General features: G+C 43.4%; 2 protein-coding genes across 2 annotated transcripts in view; one reads left to right on the top strand and one right to left on the bottom strand.

Moving 5' to 3' along the window:
• Window positions 1-24,805, bottom strand: part of SNTB1 (syntrophin beta 1) — a 189,555-nt gene that overhangs the window by 63,655 nt on the left and 101,095 nt on the right. The gene's annotated exons all lie outside the window — the stretch shown is intronic.
• LOC118718249 (acetoacetyl-CoA synthetase-like) lies at window positions 5,361-7,489 on the top strand. Its single transcript, XM_036436886.2, has one exon. The coding sequence runs from the start codon at window positions 5,419-5,421 to the stop codon at window positions 7,435-7,437; it is 2,019 nt and encodes a 672-aa protein (XP_036292779.1). The 5' UTR covers window positions 5,361-5,418; the 3' UTR covers window positions 7,438-7,489.

Genomic DNA, 24,805 nt, shown 5'->3' on the forward strand with positions numbered 1-24,805 from the left:
TATGGCCAGGTGACTCAGTTGGAAAGAGTTTTGTCCTGATTTGCCAAGGTTGCAGGTTCGATCCCTGGTCAGGGCATGTAAAAGAATCAACCAAATGAATGCATAAATAAGAGGAACAAAAAATCAATGTTCTCTCTCTCTCAAATCTATATTTAAAAGAAAAGAAAAAGAAGAAAAAAAAGCTATGCCTAATGGCGATTATCACGAGAAGGGCAATACAACAGAAGGTTCTTGGAAAGCGTATTAGTAATGCATTGCTGAGTAACAAATTCCCCCAGAATTAAGTAGCTTAAAACTTGGAACATTTGTTATCTCATAGCCTCTGTGCATCATGAACTGAGTCGAGTGGGTTTGGCTCCAATGCTTCCTGTCAGTTGGCAGCCAGGATGTCAATAGGGCCTCAGGCATCAGAATCCTTGACTAAGCCAAGGATCCATGCCCCAGACGGGCACTCACATGGCTGTTAGGAGAAGGCCTCAGCCCCTCGCCCCTTGGCCTTCTTCAGAGGCTGCGTGACTGCCCTCATGGCATGGCCTGGTTTCTTTCCCCAGAGAGCAAGAAGGAACTACAGTTCCTTTTGTGACTTGGTCTCCAAGGTCAGATACCATCACTTCTGGTTCATTCTTTTTTTTAGAAGTGAGTGACTAAGTCCAATGCACATCACAAGAAAGAGAGTGAGGCCTCATTTCTTAAAAGAAAGAGAATCAAATAATTTGGGGACATATCTTGAAACCATCACGGAAAAGCTTAGAATGAAGTAATATTCTGGAAGGAGTCTGTTCCAAAGTAAAGGGAGGGTGAGTGTTTGTGGCTGTAACCAGCAGCTTATAAAGTGCCTAAAGATTTGAGTGATGAAGAAGCTGATTCCTTCTGATTAGCTGCAGCTCCAATTTATAAAGTGAGACAGACTGTGGACTCAAGCTAGGGGTCAGGGACAATAGGAGAGCTGAGAAAGGACATCTCATTGACAGCATATGGGAGCAGCATGAAACCACAAGAAATGATGGTGAATTAGGAACTGTTGGCTGGTCGGTCACAAAAAAAGATGTCAATTATTTGTGCAAGAAATAAATTAAGAACTTAGCAATCAACATCTCCCTGCTCCTTGCCCCCCAACTCCCCCAAAAAAGGGGGTAGGGGGGAGAAGGATCAGGAGTATAAACTTTTCCTTTTAACACCAATGAGCTCTACTATCTAAAGGTAACAATTTGTACCTGGTAGCACCAAAGTACCCAGAACCTCTGAGTGACTGAGTGACAACTCAAGATCCTAGACAAGGTCAAGTGGAGATTTTATATATATATATATATATATATATATATATATATATATATATATATATATATATATATATATAAAATCTTAGCACATTACCAAGCAAAAATCTCAGATACATACACCTTCTCTTAATTTGTCATTTAATCCAGTGATAGTTTCTAGAGTATTAAGGATAGAGAAAGATATTCTATTCCTGGCCTGGCTGTGAAGTGGTTCTCTCCATTTTCTCATCAATTTAAAGTACACATGCCAGGAGGTAGTTGTTAAACACAAGGATTTTAGGATTCAGTGTGGCTCTAACACTCCTTGGCTGTGAGGCCATCAGCAAACTACTTAATCTCCTTCAGCCTCAATTTGCTTATCTATAAAGTGGCTCAATACATTTGCCTCTCAAGAATACTGGAAAGACTAAATGCGATAATATATGTGTTAGATCGTTGGATGTCACAATGCCAAGCTGATGTTGATTGATTCTAGCTTATATGCTAGTTTGCAATGAGCAATCTTTGCAAATTTGTGTACCATAAAATGGTAGGAGACCATCGAGGTAGGGAGAATCCTCTAGGTTGGACTCTAATTCAACTCCTTTTCAGAGACTTGGACTTGGAGAAAAATGCAAGCTCCAGGGGAAAAAAAGTTCTACAAGGACTATTTCTAACAACTTCCTGGAATGGAAAATATAACTTTGGGGAGAGATGCATGAGTCTTTTGTGAGATACTGAAAGATCTGGGACAAACCTGATAATACATTGCCCCTTATTCCTTCTATTTACTGTATTTGTTTTACCTACCAGTAAGAGAACTATTTGAGGCTCATGTCAGTAGCACAAGTTGATATGAGTTGTGGCCATAACAAGAGCTACAACCATCTATTGAAGTCCCCTGCCAGAGCTAACCAGTGACTATGGAGGTGAAAATAAATGGGAAATGGTTTCATCCTTCTAAAGTATTTTGCTGACAGCTACTCCAAAAGAAGCCTTTTTGTAGGGTTAAATATTTCATGTAACTTATTCTTTAAAAAAGGCAGTTTCCCACTTTGACAATTACTTCAATTTGTAAAAGTATGGAATGAAAAAAAATTAGGAACTGAAGTAAAAGGAAGGGAGGGAGTAGAAGGGAGGAGAAGAAAAGGAAAATGAGAAAAACTCAAACGAGTGTAAAGATATCTAAGTGATATATGAAAACACCTCTTTGGCTCAGTGGTTGAAGTCATTCAAGTCTGGGAACCAAAAATGCCTAATACAATGGAAGTGAAAAAAGCACGGGATAGAACAGTGAGAACAGTATCACATGTTTGATATAAAAATGATCTATATGAATGCTGGGAAATGTGGAGACTATGCCTGGAGAGGTATACAAGTGGTTCAATTAGGAAGGCAATTGAGTGACAGGAGGACAAGTTCATAATAGAGACTTTTCACTGAATAACTTTGTATCTTCTGCATTTTGTTCATGTGCACCCACTATGTATTCACTGTATTGGAACAGAAGAGGAGGAGGAGGAGGAGAAAGAACAGAACTGGACTGTTGGTTAATATAACCTTGTCTCAAGTCCAAGTTCTATTATTTATAAACTAAGCTTCCTCATGGACATCTGTGGTTCTGTCTGTCCAGTTTCCATTCTTCTCTTTTCTAGTAACAGGCCTTATCCTCATTTTCAGTCCATGTGTTTGGTGACTTAATGGTTTGAAGGTTATAGGTGTAATCCAAATTGGGCAGTAGAGACCCAGGCCCAGGATTTCTGGAGGAGTCATGTTTAAGGAGACTTTTTTTCCTTCTGAGATCTGAGAGATGAGAGACCTGGATCTAGAGCTCATACCTTGATGCTCAGTATATTTTTGCATTTTGCTTCTACAATCCCCCTATGCTTAAGCCAGTTTAGGTTGGATTACTATCCAATACAACTAAACGTCCTAACTGACCACAAGTAGGTCACTTAATTTCTACGAGCCTTGAGCTTCTTTATCTCCTATAAAATAGGGATGATGATGACAAAAGTGATAATGAGATTATAGTGAAGGTGATAATAGAACCTTCAGAGTTATCAGAGCAACAACTGAGATCATAATTGTGAAAGTGCTCTATGACTTATAATCCTGAATTTAGTAGTTATATCTATGCTTTTGGCATTTTAAGACTCTTACGTTGGCTAAGGCACTGGGGAAAGAAACATTCGTGAAGACAAGGCTTTTTTGTATTTTGTTTGTATCAAGGCTCTCTCTTAGCTACACTATTAGCAAAAAGACAAAGGCCTGCATATTGAAACAGAGAATAAGTAAATCTGCATTCCGAATTAAAGTTGGAAACATGCAGCAATTTCTTTACACAGGTGCACAAAGCTAGGCTGTATTTTCGAGCATTCCAGAACCCTCACAGGTGTTTAGCATGCATTGGGTGTCACAAAGGCAAGGAGAGTACAATGGTCTCTGTCTCCAAGAAGCTCCCCTTGTGTAGTAGGTTGAATAGTCTCCTTGCCCCCTCCCCCAATTCCTATCTACCCAGAGCCAAGAATGTGGCTGATCTGGAAATACAATGTTTGCAGAAGTAATTAAAGTAAGGATGGCAGTGATCTACCTGCTGGGTTAGAGTGGGTCCTAAATCCAATGGAAGTGTCACTCGAAGAGCTGGAAAAGACACACAGAGACACAGAGGAGAAGGCAATGGGAGCATGAAGTAGATAGGCCTCAAAATGCCACGGATCCACCGACCACCAGAAGCCAGGAGAGAAGGAAGGGATGGTTTCTTCCTCAAAGTCTCCAGAAAGAACCAATCCTGCCAACTCCTTAATCTCCTTCCTCCCGCCTCCAAAACTGAAAGACAACACATTTCTCTTATTTCAAGCTTTCCAGTTGGTGCCCACTGTGATACAGAAATCCTGTAAAATCAATGTTCCATGTGCCTCTCTTCCTGTGCAGCTATTTTCCACCTTTTCATCCTCACCACACACATGAACTAATTACTAAAATTCTGTGACACACCAAAAAGTTCACATTTTGCCAATCTGAAAAAAAAAAAAAGGTAAAATTTTTATTCATTCATACTGGATAGCTATTGTGTTGGCTGTTGTCATTTTTTTACTTGACAATCCAAGGGAAGAGAGGTCAGTGCCTCTGACTAAATAAGTCAGATATTGCATGTTTTAAAAATTCTTGAGGCACACTAGTTGAAAATCGCTGTCCCTGTGCATAGCTGAGTGGGGACTGCACTAATGTTTAAAATTCAAGGACGCCAGGAGTAACTTCTAAGTTGGGATCACTTAGAACTGTGGTGATCATAATTTCATTTCAACACACATTGCAGTTTAAACAGCTTCTCCTTGGCAAAATAAATAAATAAATAAATAAATCGTACTCTCACCCACATTCAATTCTATAACCCAAAAAAAAAAAAAAAAAAAGGCGGGGGGGGTGTGTGTGTGTGTGTGTGTGCTTCTGACATGAGGATCACCTAGGCAGCACCTGGAGGCACTCTGGCCCATAGCAGGCCTGTGCTCAGTAATCAGAGTGCCTTCCACCACCACCTTGGCATGAATAATAATAACAATAATAAATCTAGACAGTTTGCTTGCCAACTGATGAGTCCTGTATTTCTGGAACTGAGAAAAAGGGAGGGAGGGAGGGAATGGAAGAGCCACAAAGTCAGGCCGGCTGACTGCAGCTATTTCCAGCAGGCCGGCCTTTTATAGCTCCTATTTTGTTCTCCCAGTTGAATTGACCACCGCTTGATGGATTGTGTTTATCTGTAGCCCAGCGATAAAGTTCTCCTTTAATTCCCCTCTGAATAGAAATATTTAGGGCAATGCCACAGCTGTGCTGGTTCTCACCCTCCACCACGGTTATGAAACACTGCCTATGGAAACCTCTCTGATAAAGGCCCACGCCAACCCCCGAGGAATCGCACGTTCGCGCTCGATGTCTGCCAAGAGGAGCCGTCCCATCCTGCTTGCTTGGCACGGGGTCTGAATGATATCACATCTCAGAGGCCATTTGGCAAACCTCACAATGAAGAGGTCATTGTTGGGGGCGGGGCCTCGGTGGACAGGGCCTCGGTGGGCGGGGCGCCTGGTGAGGCGTGGTGCCCGCACCACCATCCCTGCCGGCCCGTTCCCTGCTGGCCTCCCGCCCTCCGCCCCCCGCAGCCATGTCCAATGAGATCGTGGGGTGCCGGATGATGTGGGAGCCCGACAGCAAGAAGAACACGCAGATGGATCGCTTCCGGGCGGCCGTGGGCGCCTCCTACGGCCTGGAGCTGGGGAACTACCATGACCTGTACCGGTGGTCGGTGGAGTCGTACGCAGACTTCTGGGCCGAGTTCTGGAAGTTCAGCGGCATCGTGTCCTCGCGCTCATACAACGAGGTGGTGGACCCCTCCAAAGGGGTGGCGGACGTCCCCGAGTGGTTCGCGGGCAGCCGGCTCAACTACGCCGAGAACCTGCTGGGGCCCCGACACGAGGACGACAACAAGGTGGCCCTCTACGTGGCCCGGGAGAACCGGGAGGAGGTCAGGGAGGTGAGCTTCAGGGAGCTGCGGTGCCAGGGGGCGCTGCTGGCGGCCGCGATGCGGAGGATGGGCGTGAGCCAAGGAGACCGCGTGGTGGGCTACCTCCCCAACGGCGAGCACGCCGTGGAGGCCATGCTGGCCGCCGCGAGCATCGGCGCCATCTGGAGCTCCACGTCCCCCGACTTCGGGGTGACCGGTGTCCTGGACCGGTTCTCCCAGATCCAGCCCAAGCTCCTCTTCTCCGTGGAGGCCGTGGTGTACAACGGCAGGACGCACGGCCACCTGGACAAGCTGCGGCGGGTGGTGGAGGGGCTGCCGGGCCTGGAAAAGGTGGTGGTGGTCCCTTACGTGGCCCCCCAGGAGGACGTGGACATCTCCCAGATCCCCAACAGCGTGTTTCTGGAGGACTTCCTGGCGGCCGGGAGAGGGGACCATGGTCAGGCGACGCCGCAACTGGAGTTCGAGCAGCTGCCCTTCAGCCATCCGCTGTTCATCCTGTTCTCCTCCGGCACCACCGGGGCGCCCAAGTGCATGGTGCACTCCGCGGGGGGCACCCTCCTCCAGCACCTGAAGGAGCACATGCTCCACGGCGACATGAGCAGCGGCGACGTCCTTCTCTACTACACCACGGTGGGCTGGATGATGTGGAACTGGATGGTGTCCGCGCTGGCCACGGGCGCCGCGCTGGTCCTGTACGACGGCTCCCCGCTGGTGCCCACGCCCAACGTGCTCTGGGACCTGGTGGACAGGCTGGGCATCACCATCCTGGGGACCGGGGCCAAGTGGCTGTCGGTGCTGGAGGAGAGGGACCTGAGGCCGGCGGAGACGCACAGCCTGCGGACGCTGCACACGATCCTGTCCACCGGCTCCCCGCTCAGAGCGCAGAGCTATGACTACGTGTACGCGTGCGTCAAGAGCAACGTCCTGCTGGGCTCCATCTCGGGCGGCACCGAGATCATCTCCTGCTTCATGGGCCAGAACGTCTGTCTCCCCGTCTACCGGGGCGAGATCCAGGCCCGGAACCTGGGCATGGCCGTGGAGGCCTGGGACGAGGCAGGCAGGGCCGTGTGGGGCGAGAGTGGGGAGCTGGTGTGCACCAGGCCCTTCCCCTGTCAGCCCACGCGCTTCTGGAACGACGACGAGGCGGGCAGCAAGTACCGCAAGGCCTACTTCTCCAAGTTCCCCGGCGTCTGGGCCCACGGCGACTTCTGCAAGATCAACCCCGAGACGGGGGGCATCGTCATGCTAGGCCGGAGCGACAGCACGCTCAACCCCAGCGGCGTGCGCTTCGGCAGCTCAGAGATCTACAACATCGTGGAGGCCTTCGAGGAGGTGAGCGACAGCCTGTGTGTCCCGCAGCACAGCAGGGACAGCGGCGAGGAGCGCGTGGTGCTGTTCCTGAGGATGGCGGCGGGCCAGGCCTTCGGGCCCGCCCTGGTGCAGCGCATCCGCTACGCCATCCGCAGCGGCCTGTCCGCCCGGCACGTGCCCAGCCTCATCCTGGAGACCCAGGACATCCCCTACACCCTCAACGGCAAGAAGGTGGAGGTGGCCGTGAAGCAGGTCATTGCGGGCCAGGCCGTGGACCCCCGCGGCACCCTCTCCAACCCCGAGGCCCTGGAGCTGTACCGCCACGTGCCCGAGCTGCAGGGCTTCTGAGCAGCCGCAGCGTGGAACCGACCTGGACATCGCCCAGACCCCGCTCCCTCCCGGGGTGAGCACCGCGTCTGGGGCTGCGGGCAGGGAAGACCCTGCCCTCAATGGGGGGGGGGGGGGGGGGGGAGGCTGGTCGTGGACCTGCCCTGGAGGTGGAGGCGCGGGCCCCGCGTGGCAGTGTGTGTGGAGGGGTGTCCGTGTGCACCCCTCAGCCTCCCTGAGGCTCACTCCGTGCTGTTGGGGTGCGGGTCTGTGCCTCCAGGCCCCTCTGCGGAGGGCATGCCCCTCCCCCTCCCGGGCATCCATTGGGGCATCCATCTGGCATTATGGGCGGGCTGTCCTGTTTCGGGCGGCCCCAGGCGGCCCCCTTGCTCTGGACTGAGGGAGACGCTGACCTCCTGCCGCGCCCCGGGGGGCCGAGGTCAGGTGTTCTCTCTCCAGCTGGCACTTTGCGCTCTTTAGGGAGCGATCCCTTCCCTTCCCTTCCGGTCACACCTGCGGCCAGCGTCCCCCAGATGGCCATGCAATAAACACGTCTGTGTGCTAAAAAAAAAGAAAAAAGTAATTTTCTTCCCCTCTCCCTCTCTCAAAGGCGCCCACAGAGCCAAACGCTGTTTCCCAGGACTCTCTACATGCCTCCTGCTTGGAAACATGGGGCTGACACACACAACTCGAAGCCTCCTACCGCAAAATTAATAAAACAAAAGATGCAACCTGGCAAAGGTTTCAAGAGCCCTTTCCCATACAACATGAAGGGAGAGCAAGGGGGTCAGGAAGATGGGACCTGGGAGCTTATGTAACCACCGGGGGTCAAAGGGAATCCATACCCCGTGGTCATTATGGTTGCTTTTATTCCCATAAATCTGTGATTCCTATGGTTGATTAAAAATACCTCCCAAGGGACAAAGCTATGGCCTGTTGTTAGTGGCTATCTCTAGATGGTAGAATTTTAATTTTATGCCCACTGTTCCCCGTTTCTATAATTTCCAATTTTCTTGCAATGTAATCAGAAAATGATTAGGAAAAAATAAGTTCCCTTAAGAAAATGAATGTGTGCACACCTTTTACAGTAATGTCATTAGTGAAACAACTCACTAGGAAAATATATTCTTATGTGAAAATAATAGATTTTTTTTTTTTTAAATGCTCAATTTGCTTGTAACTGAAAGACTAAAAGAAAGAGATGGTAGTCACCATATTCATAATGAGGATGGGAACTTGTCCTGTGGGGATATAAATGTCACTTCCAAACGTGTCTGCTTTTCTCATTATATTCTTACACCATCCTAGGAGGTCAATGGTGTTAACGGTCCTACTTCACAGACAAGAAGATGCCACCTAAGAGTGGCTAGCTTGTCCAATCTTTCAGGCCAGTGATGTTCAACCCTTTTCATCTCTTGGCACACATAAACTAATTACTAAAATTCTGTGGCACACCAAAGAAAAATATACTTTTTGCCATTCTGGCAAAGAAATGAGAATAATTTGGATTGATTTACAAAATAAATAATAATGCCAATAATTACCCACCCTATTTGCTCCAAAGTGGCTTTTAAAAAAATCAGATGCCTATACTTGTATATAAGGATTTCTGGTACCAAAAATTAACCAGATTTAACATTATTATGCAGCCTAACCAATAAAATACAATTCAGGGCATTCATACCTGAGGTTTATTGTTGTGTTGTCATTTTTTTTTACTTGACAATCTAAGGGCATAGAGATCAATGTCCCTAACTAAATAGTTGAGAATTTTGTTTTAAAAATGCTTGCATCACAGCAGTATCCAGCAGCACACCAGTTAAAAATCAAGTGTTCTAGCCATTAAGAACTGAAAGCCAGGTTCATCTGACACCAAAACCTGTGTCGTAATCATTGTGTCCTATTTAGTAGGATGCTTGTAAACTGTGGTGTGCTCAGGACTAGGAATGTTGTTCGTGTTGATCACTGCTCACCATCTTTCAACACCCATCCTGTTTATTTGGAAAGTTTTCCAAATTATGAGATGAGCTTCTCCAAGGTAGAAGCCAGAATCCATGTTCCCATCCTCCCTTGCTATTGGGGCACAGAGCCACTCCCTGGAAATGGCAATGCTGATGGAGGCAATGCAAGGGAATAAGTGTGTATGAACTCCATCTTGATACCTATAGCAGTGGAAACACCCAGTTAGATGACCCAGTTCTTAACAGCTGGAAGGGCAGCTTGGCCAGTCCCAAGGTGTCACTGGTGCAAACGGAGGCAGTTATGTGGACCCTGGCATGGTTACATGGTGCCAACAGTGGTATTTTTTTTCTAGAACAGCCCTCACAATGTGGCTGGGTGCTGAGCTTCGTAGCATAGCTCTCTGAACTCTTCGGAGAATATGTGAGCACCCTAGATCCTTAGCCAGAGTTGATTCTATTACCTGAAACTACATTCCTAGGAAAGAAACAGATTTGGGAATCTGGTTGCCATGGTGGGAGCTCATGAGGTCATCTAAGGAAGGTATCAAGTGTGAGCAGTTAGTGGAAAAGAAGCCAAGGAAGGTGTTCTATTGTATTTCTTGAAATCTCATTTCAAAAACAGGTCATGCTTGATACAGTGTTCCACTAAGCTCCGAGGGAACCTGACAAGAATCTCTCATGTTGGCTGGGTTTCAGTTTTTCAGTAACACATAAATTTACAAAATATGTGAAGAATTTCAGCACGTCTGCTTTTCCTAGGGGAATAATATTGTTATCAAAGTTTTAGGAGAAGAGTCAGCTAATGTCAAACTAGAGAAAACATTTTGTCTTTGCACACTTTATCTACACTTCACAAACTGTTCTGTTTAACCTTGCTCAACTAATTTTTTTAAAAGTAATTTAAATATGCAAGGCACTATGCAGGTCAAATAAATGTACATTTGTCTCTACAATCTTGGTACCATACACTGACAAAATTAAAAATTCACCCATAGTCCAATCCAACTGGAAGACCTATTTTTGTCTCTTTTGAATGAGATTATTTTGGGGCTAGGATTGCTAGATTTAGCAAATAAAAATATAGGATACCCAATTAAATTTGACTTTCAGATAAACAACGAATAATTTTTATTATTTATTTTTTTTTTTTTAGTGTAAGTATGTCACATGCATTATCTGGTGGTAGAAATGGTATAAAGTACCTGGATTAGAAAAATGTATAAAAATAGAACTGATATGACTTCATGATAGATTATCTATGAGGGTTGGGAAGAGAAATGTGTCAAGTATATTGTCTAGATGCCTGGCTTAGACAACTGAATGAATGACAGTGCCAATCATTAAGATAAAAAATTGAAAATGGTTCAGAGTTGTGGAGAAACATGAGTTTGGGTAAATATCTCCATTTTCAGTTAGGTGTCTTGTAAGGACCTCAGTCTTATAATGCAGACATATGCCAGTTACTCCTCAACACCTGCTTATTCTATATGGCGTTGATATCCTCCCATTAACACTAATTAGATGACCCAAAAATCCTTGATGTCCCCTGTCCTCTCCTCCCAGATCCTTTTCAGTCTCTAAGTTTTTTCAGTATGATCTTAGGAGTACCTCCCATTTAGAAGAGCCAACAGGACTGTAAATTACCAAGTTTTCTCAGTGGAACTGGAACAATCACTTATCTAGGATGAAATATAACTTTTTATTCTGTTGGCCAACTTTGATTGGTAGTGTTGCCTGAAATGATGTCTTGAAAAGGAGCCTGAAGTCTCATTCTAGATTTATCTTGGGCAAGTGTCATCATCATTTATTGATGTCTGCCATGGGCGTGGAAGTGGGAATTGGCAGCACTCATGATAATCTATTTGACTTTTCTAGACAGCATTTGACTGAAGGCTCTCCAGGAAATAGGCCACCTCTACCTCTCCTGATCGCCCCACCCTTGGAGAAAGTCCTGGCTTTTGTTCATCTGATAATGTCGCTTTCAAGGCTTATCCTCTCATAGTTGATCTTCCCCAGCAGATTGTGAAGTCCTTGAGAGCCTGATATGTACCAGAATTATCTTAAATTCACCCTCATTGCCTGACACATGAAGGGAAAGAGGTACTCTGTATGTGCTGGGCTTAGTGAATGGATGGCTCTGCCTACTTTTAAAGGCTTGTTCCAGTATGGTGGCCCCTTTTTAGTCAAAGTTCTATAACTGCCTCCCTTACTAGAGGTTAACCCTTTCAGTCTTAATGTCACTTAATTCTATAGTACTGAGTACATCAGTTCCAAAAGAATAAGCTTGGTATACTAAGTAAGTCACACATGTTTTAATATCCCAAGAGAAGGCTAGTTTTCATGGAGAAAGTACAACAGTGGTCAACTCAGAAACGCTCATTTTACTTTAGACAACTTGCCATGCACTACTTCCTTTGCCTAAAAATCATTAATTTGTGACCTTGTGAGCCTTATCAAAATTGGAAATAAAACAGGTAGCCTTGCCAATGTGTAAAAAACGGTAAAAAGATTACACAGAATTAAAGCAACTAGGACTATTAATTTGAAGTACTGATATCTGAGAGGTAAGAATCACAGCGGATTCCATCTAACTTTTATATCAGAGTTTCAGGAAAATACTAAGATTTGTTTATCTCATTCATTTATAAAACTGTAAGATGCCTTCTCACTTGTTAACTTATCAAATATTTTTCAAGGGCCTAATCTCTGCTAGATGTGGCATGAGGCACACGAGGAGAAGGGAAGCTCAACACAAATATGGTTCCTGTCACCACTGAGACTATAGTCTAGGAATTTTGGACTAGCCCACACTCTGTTAAGTATTCAAAACACCTGAGAAATTCCAAACATGAGAGAATAATTTGCATCTGTTTTAGAGGCAAAAAATCTTTAATTAAATTCTCAATAAATTACTGAAGTAATTACTTACCATGTGAAGTTGGCAGCTGCTTACACATGGTAATAGTGCTGCACCAGTGCCAAAATATCACTCATCCGTTCAGTTGAAATTTCTACTATGTCTCTTTTCAAGGAGAAGAACAAGGGAGAAGATAATGGCAAAGGTATTGTACCTGTAAGGCCCCTACATAAATAAGGTGTGTTACCTGTGAGAGGCAGCACATTAAGCCATTAATATCCTCCAACAGGAATTACTAATAGCCCACCATCCAGCAGAGAAGAGGGCCCAAACGAGGAGACATACATGGGATGGGACAAGAAGAATTTGAAGACGTTCTCCCACATGAAAGGACTAGAGTAGCGAGGGAATTTGGGTGCCCCAAATAGAAAAGACCACAGGCAATTTTAGTGGGCATGGAAGAACTAGCTATAGAGGAAAAACAAACTAAAATTATCCTTGTAAAGTATATGAACAAACAAATGATCAAAGGATTAGTAATCTGGGAGGAATTTAGAGGTTATTTCCTCCAACCACTCATTTCAAAGGTGAAAAATCTAACTTCTGGAGAGAAGTGATTGAACCAAGGTCACAGAATCCAGGCTTCTTGATAACCATGTTTATCCAAGTTCAGAGAATGGAGACAGAGTGGAAAATTATGGTATGTGGGAAGCCAACTTAACTTTACAAAGGGCTAGTCCTGAATGTGGGGCTAGCAACTCCTTCTGTATTTGAAACACTCATGGTAGTACTTTGTAGCTACGTCATGGTCAAGCTATTATGGAAGTGACAGCTTTGCAATTATATTCTCTGTGAAGCCTTTGCTCAAAGACACTCTCACCTCTTTTGTAGATAGCAATAATCATTTTCATTACTTGAAGTATTTAAACAAGCACAAACAAATCAGCTCCCCATAAAATTGCTTAAAAAAAAAATCTGTATCTGAATGATCTAGGCAAGTTTTAAATTGTCATACAATTCTGTACTGGTTACAAGTAAGGGTGAAAATCAGAATAATGCAAATGTTCATACCAATTTTGGAAAGGTCACACTATGCTACACGAAATTCAATCCTCCTCATTCTTATAGTAAATGCCAAGGGGCCTGACAAGCTGGGAAGAGAGTCAATCTCTCTGTGAAGCAGCAAAGCTGAGGGTGAGGTTTTATAATTTTGTTTTGACTTCATTAGTCCTCTCTTTGAAAAAAAAAAATATGCATTAAGATAGTTGAACTGGAAAACTGCAAAGGAAAGAAATTTACTCAAATCTTTCTACCTCTTGACATGGAAATGCAGGAAGGATTGGAGAGAAGGGATGGGAGAAGGAGAGGCCAGAGAGGGGAGGGGAGAATGCTGTGACTCCTGGGGTAGTTACCAGGGAGACACAAGCTCCTGGGCCATCAGAGGCCTGCCTCTGCCTCAGCATTACGAACATTTGTTCCCTCCAAATGTGCGAGCCAGTTGATTAAACTTTATATCCAACTTGGCATATTTGAGCAATCTGCATGAGGGCTGCTTACCAATTAGACCAGACTGTTTTTACTAAGACTTCAACATGCTTCCTCCAAAAAAAGAAATTAAAGATAGCCAGATTTAGGGGTGGGTGGGGCAAATGCAGATAACCTTAATCACATTTGAATCATTCATTTAAAATATTTATTGAATGCCTGCTCTCTGCCCAGCAATATGCTCGGTCGTGGGGACAGAGTTCAACAACTCAGCCATGGCCTTCAAGGAGCTTATTGGGCTGAAGGGCGAGTCATGGCTGAGAAAGAAGCCAATCACAGTCATCCAGGAGAGGCCACATAACTCAGTGGTTAGTGTGTCCTCAATGGAGTCAGCCAGCTTTGGTCCAGCTAGGCTAGGAGCTCAGCAGCCTTGAACCCTTGAACAATAAACTCAACCTCTGCATTTCAGTTTCTTCATCTACAAACAAGGGTGGACTGAGTTATAACAAATCCAATGCCTGAGATAGTTAAGATCCTAATGCTTACCTTTGGAGCAAGAGGATACATGGGTTAAACCAAAAAGGAGGAGTAGAAACTGGCAGAGGATCTCAAGAAGAGCAGCAGCCTAAACAAAAGACAGATGTGGTTGACCACACTGCGTGTTATGGAAACTGCATGTGGTTCTTTAATGACTGAGAGAAAATCCACAGAAAGGGAGGCCAGGAAGTGAAGGTGCAAACAGGGAGAGAGCCCAAAAAGGACCTGCTATCAATTCAATTGAAACAAGGGACACGATCAAGCTTGTACTTCAGTGAGATCATGCTGAGAAGATGGGATTGCAGGGGAGGCAAACTGGAGACACAGAGATCAACGAGCGCACCTCTGCAGTGCTGGGGGCAGCCGCAGAAATGCCAAGGAGAAAGCACTTTAGGTACAGATTAGACTATAGAAGACCAAGAAGCACATTCCATTATGACCATTTGATTTCTGAATTAATTGTTTGGGAAACTGTGCTCTCCAAATATTGAATTAAAAAAATACCTATGCATGGCTAAACGAGTCTACTAGGCATGGGAGAGGTGAGTTATGAAGTTAAGTTGAATGGAGCCCAAGCCATTTACGGCCTAGTGAGGAAGATGGTACAAAAATAATTATGATACATGGCAGAGCGGGTGTGCCATTATAGAAGCATAGAGTAGGCAATGTAGGCATGCTGGAGTGTAAGGACCAGGACATACAGGAAGATAAAAGCACTTGAGATGGGGCTTATGGCATAAGAGGATTTTGACAGGTGGAAAGTTGAGAGAAGACATTCCAGACTGCAGGGACACCATGACCAAGGGCAGAGAGGCACAAACTGAAGATTTTCAGGAACATTAAATAGTCCAGTTTGTCTGGAAAACTATTTCTAGCATAGTAGTCTTGATTATAAAGGCATTATGGCCTTTTTTTTTTTTTCTATCATTGATGTAATCAGTGACACTTTAAAGCGATTTTATTCTTTTCAAGTCAGTTCAAAGGCATTTATTGGGCAGCTACTATGTTCTGTGCTCTGTTTACAGCACCATTTACAAAAATGAACCAATCTCCAAAGGTGTCTGCCTTCCTGACATCAGTTTACAGATACAGCAAACAACTTTGGAAGGAACCAATAATGGGTCTTGAATATTTATCCATGCCTTTAATATTCCCTCCTTTCTTCTGGTCCCTGGCAACATCACTGATTTTGCATCAGGGACAGTTGGAGGAAATAAGCAACTCAAGTCACATGATTTTACTAATTGTAAGTGGCCTGTAAGCTTAGACACAGGGCGTAGGGGTGTCGAACTCAATCAGAGAAGGGGCCAAAATCTAAAATCCAGCCTAAATCGCGGGCCGAATGGTTTACTGAACAGTCATAAACTGTCATTGTGATGGAAACGCAGCGGAGTGCAGTGATGACAGCGCTGTGCGGGCCACATTGCAAGGCCTGGCGGGACGGATTTGGCCCACGGGCCTTGTGTTTGACACATGTGCTCTAGAGGGAAATACTTTATGCCGATGAGCTTTCAACTTTTCTGGTTCTTGCTCTTATTTAGTCTCATAACTATAAGACAGAGTTGGCTCTACTTCAGTTTGGAGAAAACGACGCCTCACATGGCTCCAGCTTAGAACTTGAGGGAATGAAGCAGGCTGCAGTAAGGGTACGTGGTTGATGATACCGGGGGGCGGGTAGGGTAGGGGGGGGGTTGGATTATGTGCAGATAACCACCTCCATGGTACTTTAAAGTTGAGATGAGCATTTCATAAAAGTTTGTTGGGAGCAATATGTTGACCTTTCCTGAGTTGGAGCAGCTCACGTTTAACCTGGATCTGAGCCAGGGTCAATGCTATTCTAAATGAGAAACCAGTTATCCCATCTGCACTGAAGGAACTTTTCCTGATTATTGGTTAAAGCTTTTATTTTCCAAGGCACTGAGTGAATTTAATTAATTTCACCACCACCATCCCCTCCTTAATAAATTCCTCCCACACGTGCATTCACTAGGAAATTGAATTTCATCTTTAGAAAACAACAGAAAAAGGACATTCGACTAAAGGATGAGAGATTAGTTTGTTGAAATCCCAGTGATCTAATCACAAAGAAAATGTCTCTCCAATGGAAATAGAATGAATCCTATTAAAATGCAGATTCTGGTTCAACAAAACTGGAGTGGAACCTGAGGTGCCACATTTCTCCGAAACTCTCAGGTGATGCTTGTGGTGTCCCTGTACATACTTATTTGAACAGCAAAGAGCTGAAAGACATCAAAACGTCATTCATTCATGTCTCATTTTGCCACTAAGTCCCTGCTGTAACCTGAGAACCCTTCTCAAGTGGACTTCAGTTTACTCTAGTATGAACTGTTCTCTAGTGTTCCTTCCAGCTCTTAAAAATGTATCATGTTCTTAAAGGTACAGGTCTAACTTGTCTTCATGAATGCACTCTCTCTATTGGCAGACTTATTGACCTCCTACTCTGATGGGTCAGACACAGAATAGGTACTGGCTAATTGAGTATGCACTAAATCAAACCTCTGCACTGGAAAATCAATTCAGAGAGAAAATCAGCCATAACATGCCATGCATGCTATAAAGCTGTTAAATAAAGTTATTAGGACTCCACAGACATCTGGCAAGTAGGAAGTGTGTCAACAGTCCCTGGGCCTTTCCTGGAACTGTTGACACTCAAATCCATTCCTTATACTTTCCTCGCTCAATCTGATGGGGTGACATTACTTGACACTTCTGTGTCATATGGTTTCCACCCATAGGGGGCACTGGAGGAGACTGGCAGACAGGAGGAATGGAAACTCCCTGATGGCTTCTCAGCTCTCCCTTCACCATTATATCTAATCCCCTATATTCAGTTCCCTCTGTTTAAAATGCCAGAGTAGTCTGTTTTCCTGGTTGGATCTTGGAAATGCTTCTGCAGGCTGGGTTTTGATTTCCTCTGGTTGTCAGTCTTCCTCTCTGCTTGGGCTATGCAGGATAGTGCAGAGACAGCTGGACAATCTGAAGCAGCTTGGACTCTGTCAGATTCCCAAAAGTGCCTGTAGTTGGGACTCTCTAGAGCCAGTATAACTGTAGCTCCAGGGCCTCCTGGAAAAGGAGAGCCACTGACCTTCCCAAGGTCAACCTCAAGGCCAGTCCTCCCGCACCAGACCCTTTCTGCTCGAGTTCACAGCTCTTCAGAACTAGAAATTCTATGCTGAAGGACTGTAACAGCAGTAAGAACACTGGCCATGTGGAACCAGGGAAGGTACTTGGAAATCATCAAAATATTAAACTTCCCAGCTCTTACAAATAGGCCAACAGAGGTCACAGTTCTACTTCCCTTAGGGGGAGAAAGAAAAAGAAAAAAAGAAGAAGAAGAAGAATATGCTGCAGTGTGGTTATAGTTAAAGGGTATTTTTTTCTCATAAATAATTGTCTCACGGTTTTTGAAGCCTAATATACTGACTGAGGCAGTCATTGTAAAGAACCATTTTTCCGTCTGGGGACCAGCAGTATCTTGAGGAATTTCTAAGGCACCATAGGGATCATAGCTGAAGAAATTCTAAACATCTGTTTGGCTCTGCCAATGGTAACATGCAGACTATGGGAAAGCAAAGAAGCTCTTCTCTATCTCTGAGGTCTTCATGGTGTTCTCTTTCCCTCATCCACTCCTCAGTCCACTCATCTATATACAAATTCATCCAATGAGTATTTATTCAGTGCCTACTTTGAACCAGTCACTGGGCTGGGTGATGGGAATTAGAATGACGAGCAAAAGCAAACAAGGTCACTATACTCATGGAACTAGAGAGTCAGATGTTAGCCAAATAAAGGCACAACCAATTGTAAAGGCACATCATGGCAAAGAACTACAAAGGGCTGATACATGGAGACTCAAGCTGGGAAAGGTTTGTGTTTCCTGTGGATCCCAGTGAAGAGGTGATTAGATGTAGACATCCTGAATGTGATATTTGTTTTCTTATAATCTTATGGTTTCATAGCTTATGCATTCCTTTACGTACATTACCTTATTTTATTTACACACTGCAATGACAAGATTTAAACAAAGGAAGCATGAGAATTATTTTAATGGATATTATTTCAGATAAAAATATGAGGAAAAGGATAAAGAGGTAAGGGTAAATAAGAGAGTGTTTTCAAGCCTCTGTTCTTCATTTATAAAAAAAACCTGGTGGTATTGTCTTCAAATGCTGGTGATTATCATCTCAAAATAAAGAGATAGTGCCACAAAAATATACACAAATTCTAGCATTCGAGCTGTGGTAGAATTTGGTTATACTATAGTTACATCTAGTTTTGCTGAGGCATACAGAGGCAAAGCTATCATTGGAACGAAGGTGTCCTCTACACACAGAGAAAAGAGTCTTAGCCACAAAGAACAGTCTCCAAAAGAAGCAGCTATAACTGCAATAACAAAGGATGCTTTTCACACGTTCTGAGTGTGGAATGGTTCAATAATCCTTTATCTGGTATCTTCAGGCCTTGCTCTTTTTACTTGAATGGCTTCAACAAAAAGAGGAAACAATAAGGTTGTTTTTAGGCTCTCTATTAAAAACTATACAAAGTAGAAATAAGAGAGGAAAAGTTTTGTTTACTAAATATGCCTAGCTTCATGAGAATTACTGGTGTCTCACAGTAAATATTAATCAGCTTGACTGAATGGTTAGTACATTTACATGATGATCATATTAATCATAAGAAAGGGTTACTCTGTTGGTATCAAATTATATTGAAATCTCACCTAATACAACCAAACTTTACAAAATAAAGTAGACATATGTTATATGTCTAAAAAGGGATCTGAGATAGGTGGGGTGTTCCCTCAGGTCACTCAGGTTTAAGGAAGACCTACCATTTTGTAGTTGTACCACCAAGAACATGTGTGTACATCACTGCCCCAGCCCAGAACTGTACACGTTATTCCTGCACATATTTCAATGGGCAGAATTAGTCACAAGATTCAACATTACTAAAGAAGGCCTAGAAATTCAGGGGAACAAATACGCTATTTGGTGAGTTCCACCATCTCTGCCACTATATCCTATTTTCCAGAACTCTACAAAACTGATCCAGTAGGGGAGGAACTATTGTTGTCACAATTGTCCCAACCATATCAAGGCACAGAGTTTTCTTTAAATTCTCATTTTGAGACTTTACAGGGAAATGGAGTATAACAAACATTTCTTTAGCTGATACCATGTTGAAAACACTTTGTATGACAGATACTGTAAATTGACTTAATCTCACTGTACTCTCTTTATGATGTGAATGCTAAAGAAAAAAAGTATCCATCTTTCCAGATTCTCTTTCAGCTATGTTTCTGAGGACATATTAGGTTCTGGCAGGTGTGTGTGTGTATTTTTCCCCCCATGAGATTTTAAATAAAGGTGGAGGTTAAGAGGAGGACATACTCTAGATGTTTTGACTATCTTTGCTATGGAAACAAGGCTGTGTCAAAAAAAAAGGGGGGGGGGCAGTGGCAGCTAACTTGGAGCACCAGTGTCCAATCACCAGCTTTCCAAGTATCAAGAGGCAGTTGCAAGGTACCAGCACTCTCACCCCAGTTTCCTGGCTCTTGAATTCACATATATTTTTGGCACTATATAATTTCAAGAGTTCCATTGGTTACCTGGTTCCCCACTTTCTGATTGTATACATTTTATAGAGTTCTGAGGGTCATTAATGGACACCCAATCTATGGTCTTCCCTTTTTTTTTTTCAAAGCAACTAATTACTTATAGAGGCATACTTCATTTCATTGCATTTGGCTTTACTGTACTCCACAGATGGTGTTTGGGTGTTTGTTTGTTTTATACAAGTTAAAAGGCAATACCCTCTACCAGCAAAAAGATTATGACTCACAACTGCAATGCCCACTTTGTTGAGGTGGTCTGGAACTGAGCCCCTAACAGCTCTGAAGCATGCCTGTATTGAATCCCCCTCTGCTTAAGTTACCTAGCCTGGTTTCTACTTCTCTTGCTGTAACATGACAATTCACATTTGCTAAATACAGTAATATACATAAGTTGTTCTAATAACTTTCTATCTACCTAAAAACTCCTAATTGTTGAAACGAGCGAGTCTAGGTTTGAAATAAAATAACTACAAGCATAAATTAGTTTAAAGTATTTTTGCTTATTCTATAATAAATTCTGTTCTCCCCAAATTCAGAGCAAAATTCATCTTCTATTCACCTCATTTTGAGAGACATTTAATCTGTGTAACAACTCTGAAAACTAGGTCGCATTTTGCCAATTTTATAAATTGGTTAACTGGGTAAAATAAGGTGTCCAGGGCCACAAAGAGCTAGGATTTTCAAAGCCACACACTTTCCATGCAGACAGCTAAAAGAACAACAATTCATTGCTCTGAAATTTAGTTTTCAATGAAGGTTTGGCTAGTTCATTTAGCTCAATGCAGATATGTACTATTAATAGTTAGTCCTCTCTTCCACAGGCATCAAAAGCTATAAAGCATCTGCCTCAAAATACTGTACTTCTTACTTTATGAAGGATTCAGAAAGAAAAGATGAATGGAACACAACTGAAAAATCTGTAGAAAAAAAAAGGAAGACTAAACACATGTTCTAATACTGCTGGTTGCACATGAATAACACCATTAAACTTTGTACACAGGTATATAGATTTATGAAACCTTGAAATTTGATGCAAATTGACATCAGTGGAATCCTGGGATTACTCTAGTATATTTTGGATTGAATTCCTACTCTTTGCTCGTGCATATATTGTAGTTTTATCTGTCACTCTATTTCTCTGCATATGTGACAGCAGGCTAGAGAATTCTGCCATCAAGACTTACTGGGATATTTGGGATATTTCTATGCAACGGCTATTTCTATGTACCTTTGGTAGGAGGTTGCCCTTTCTTAGGGTTTCAAACACAATCTTTCCTGGAGAAATTAATCTAAAGATACTACTTGCAAACTGAACCAGTTCTGCAAACCGATGCAATATCAAAATGTATCAAGTCATGTTGTGGTTTTCATCTACCCAAATTTTCCAACACAAAATTTTACCCAAGGCTTTCCCACCAGTTAATAAAACTATCTAAAAATGTTTAACATATCTTCATGACACTGAGAGAATCCTTTGATCATCTTATTAAGGACAGACATCACTGAAACATGAATGAATGGAAAGAGATTACATTTGCTAAGTGCCTCCTATGTCCCAGGTATTGTAAATATCTCAACGTATTTAATTCTTAAAACAGTACACAGAGATACTATCAGCCTCATTTTATATATTTAAAAAATTAGGTAAGCCTGGTGTGGTTTAATTGGTGAGTGTCATCCTGTGTATTAAAAGCTTGCCAGTTCAATTCTAGGTCAGGGCTGGGGTTGGAGGGCTCAATCCCCAGATCCCCAGTAGGGGGTGTGCAGGAGGCAGGGGATCAATGTTTCTCTCACATGGATATTCCTCTCTCCCTCTTCCTTTCTCTCTCTATAAAAAAAATCAATTAAATATTTAAAAATTTAGGTAAAATATATGATGAAGGAAGGAGACCAAACTTTGGTGAGGAGCAACAATGCAATGATGTATTATAATATTGTATACTTGAAACATGTAATCTTATTAACCAATATCACCCCAATAAATTATTATTTTTTAATTTGAAGAAGTTAAGCAAATTAAAGTCACCCAGGTAATAAATAGAAAAGCTAGAAATAAAGCCCAGGTTCACGTGGCCTGAAAGTCAGTCATCTTTTTTTTTCTTTTTCTTTTTTAATAATATATTTTATTGATTTTTTTACAGAGAGGAAGAGAGAAGAATAGAGTTAGAAATATCAATGAGAGAGAATCTTGATCAGCTGCCTCTTGCACCCCTCCCCCCCCACTGGGAATGTGCCCACAACCAAGGTACATGCCCTTGACCAGAATTGAACCTGGGACCTTTCAGTCCGCAGGCCAACGCTCTATTCACTGAGCCAAACCAGTTTCAGCAAAGTCAGTCATCTTTTGAAGATGGCACAACACAGCCAATTAATAAATATTGCCAGAGAGCTTGAGAAAAGAGCTGCAAGAATTCTAACTTCTGGAGCTAGTGTTTTGTTTCCAGGTAACATGAGAAAACATTTTCCGATTGCCTGAATATTTAATAATATGGGAAGTGAAAACAAATTGCAGCACTTGGCCTTCACTGAGTGTTTCATCACAGAAGCAGAGGAGAGGGTTTTTATTTTAGGGGGGAAAAGCACATGGTAAGTGAAAGTCTGTCTACAAAGAATACGAGATTTGGCACTTCAGGTGAGAGCAATTTCACATTTAAAAGATTGTGCAGCCCAGAGTTTTGATTCCCAGTATTAGGGGTTTCTATTTAAAGTGCCTTTTTGTATATATGTTGCCTTTAAAAAAAAATAGCTGATTTTTTTAAAGCGAGAGAGAAAAGAAGAAGGAGAGAAACTTTAACATGAGAAAGAAACACCCATCAGTTACCTCTCATACATACCCCAATCAGGGATTAAACCTGCAACCTGGGCATGTGTCCTGACCAGGAACTGAACCAACAACCACTTGTTATTGGGATGACACTCAACTAACCAGCCAGGGCTATCTGTTGCCTTTTTATGGGTATTTCCCTGCCAAACCAGGTAGGCATGGCCGGTCACATTCCATCCCCCAGCTTTGTCATAAAGGAAGAGGACACTCCCTCTAAACCTCTGTCACTTTCAGAGGAGAAAACAAAAATCCACCATCTAGTTCATTTCTTAGCTGCGCTGCCCTGTCCACTCTCTGCTGCACTGCCCTGGAGTGAAATAAACTCTCTTCTCTGAGCCTGTCAATGGTCACCTCTATATCCAGCTGGCATCACCGTGGCTAAAAGAATTCTCGGTCCAAACTCTAGATGGGGCATAGCACCTTTTATTAAGCAGAAACCTATACATCTTGAGTTGGCACTGTCCAAGATATTTTTCTCCAACAAGGTCAGGACATGAAGTGTTTGGGTTAACCACATTTTTCTTACAGCTAGTTAACAGTTGTCATATACATGTCAGAGCTATTTTCAAAGAGACAAAATATAATTACACTTCTGTGATTTTTTTTTTTCTATTTCTGCCTGCAGATTAATTCTCTGCCCTTCTCTGCCTTGCTCTGTGCTCCAAGATGTCAAACTGTATGTACTAATCAGCGTCACTCAAGCTCGCTAGCCTCTTACTTGCAGTTGTGTGCAGCCAATCAGAAGCATGGGCAAGACATTTTAGGGTGGGACCACTCCTCCTCTCTGAGGGCTCGAGTCCACACCAGGCTTCGGTAAAGTGCTCCTTTTGCTCCTCAGTCCCATGGGTTGGAACAGCTTCCCGTCCTGCTGGGCCCTGGGTGCTTCTCCATCCATGGATGGTTCCGTTAGCACAACCTGCTCTTCTATAAATTGTGCCTTCATTAAATACCCCCAGCCAGCACTTTAAGAGTGTATGCTGGCAGGACCCTGCCCGACATCCTTGTCCTTAGTGAGGGATTTCTGTGTGGATGTCTAAGAATAGTGGCAAATACGAAAGAAAAACAAGCAATGCTGCCATCCTTGACATGTGTGAAATTTCAGTTAGTCAAGTCATACCCTGGCTCCCATCTAGGACACAAAGCCAGGTGTGTTCCTGACCACAGCTGTATGTCCATGGATGACAGAGCAAAACTGGTTCTGAACTCCTTTTTCTGCATCCCTCCAAGCCCATTTTACCTTGAACTTCTGCAGATTCCATCTCTTAAAATTTCTCAAATTCATCCACCTTCTCTTTAGCATTCCTGTCCTGCTCCAGTAGAAACCAGGATTGTTTCTCATCTCAGGTTTTGCAATAACCCTTTAAGGCTTCCCCAACCTCCAGTCTTGCCTCCTTCCAGTCCATGCTTTACCGTGAAGCCAGAGGGATCTGTGTGATGCCATTCCACTGTTGCAGAACCCTCCCCAATGAAACGGCTAAGCTCTGATTGTGACAACTTCTCCAGACTCTGGACACTTTTTTCTGGTATGTATAGGTCATTCCAAGAAGACTGAACTTCTTCTAGTTCTTAACTATTTTTTTTTTTCTTGCTCAGTGCCCAAACTCATACTATTCCTTTTGCCCTTCCTGCCTTCCTCCCCTGCAACCTTTGACCTGGCTACATTCTATTTCATTACTCCAGTCTCAGTGTAGACATCACTTCCTCAGACACTTCCTGTCCCCTCCAAAAGCAGAACTTGATTAGGCGCCTTCCCTATGGGGAGCTGACATAGCACCCGTCACTTCCCTCGTCACCTTCCTGTGGTCCTGTTGTGTAATTGCTGGCGTGCTTGTACATATTCCCTACAGATGGTAAGCCATGTCAGGGCAAGAACTCAGTGCTGCAGCCTTAGCACCTTGCAAAAAAACCTGAATGGTCAATCCTGTTTAAAACTTGCCTAATCTTTCTGGCTCAGCGATTGAGAATTGACCTATGAACCAGGAGGTCACAGTTCGATTCCTGGTCAAGGCACATGCTTGGGTTGCAGGCTCCATCCCCAGAGTTGGATGTGCAGGAGGAGGCTGGATTTTCTCTCCTCATTGATGTTTCTA

The sequence above is a fragment of the Pipistrellus kuhlii genome, unplaced genomic scaffold (assembly GCF_014108245.1).
Source record: "Pipistrellus kuhlii isolate mPipKuh1 unplaced genomic scaffold, mPipKuh1.p scaffold_m20_p_14, whole genome shotgun sequence".
NCBI lineage: Eukaryota > Metazoa > Chordata > Mammalia > Chiroptera > Vespertilionidae > Pipistrellus > Pipistrellus kuhlii.

Bases quoted from the DNA above. Each gene is read 5' to 3' on its own strand.
- LOC118718249 (XM_036436886.2), top strand. From the start codon at position 5,419: ATGTCCAATGAGATCGTGGGGTGCCGGATGATGTGGGAGCCCGACAGC.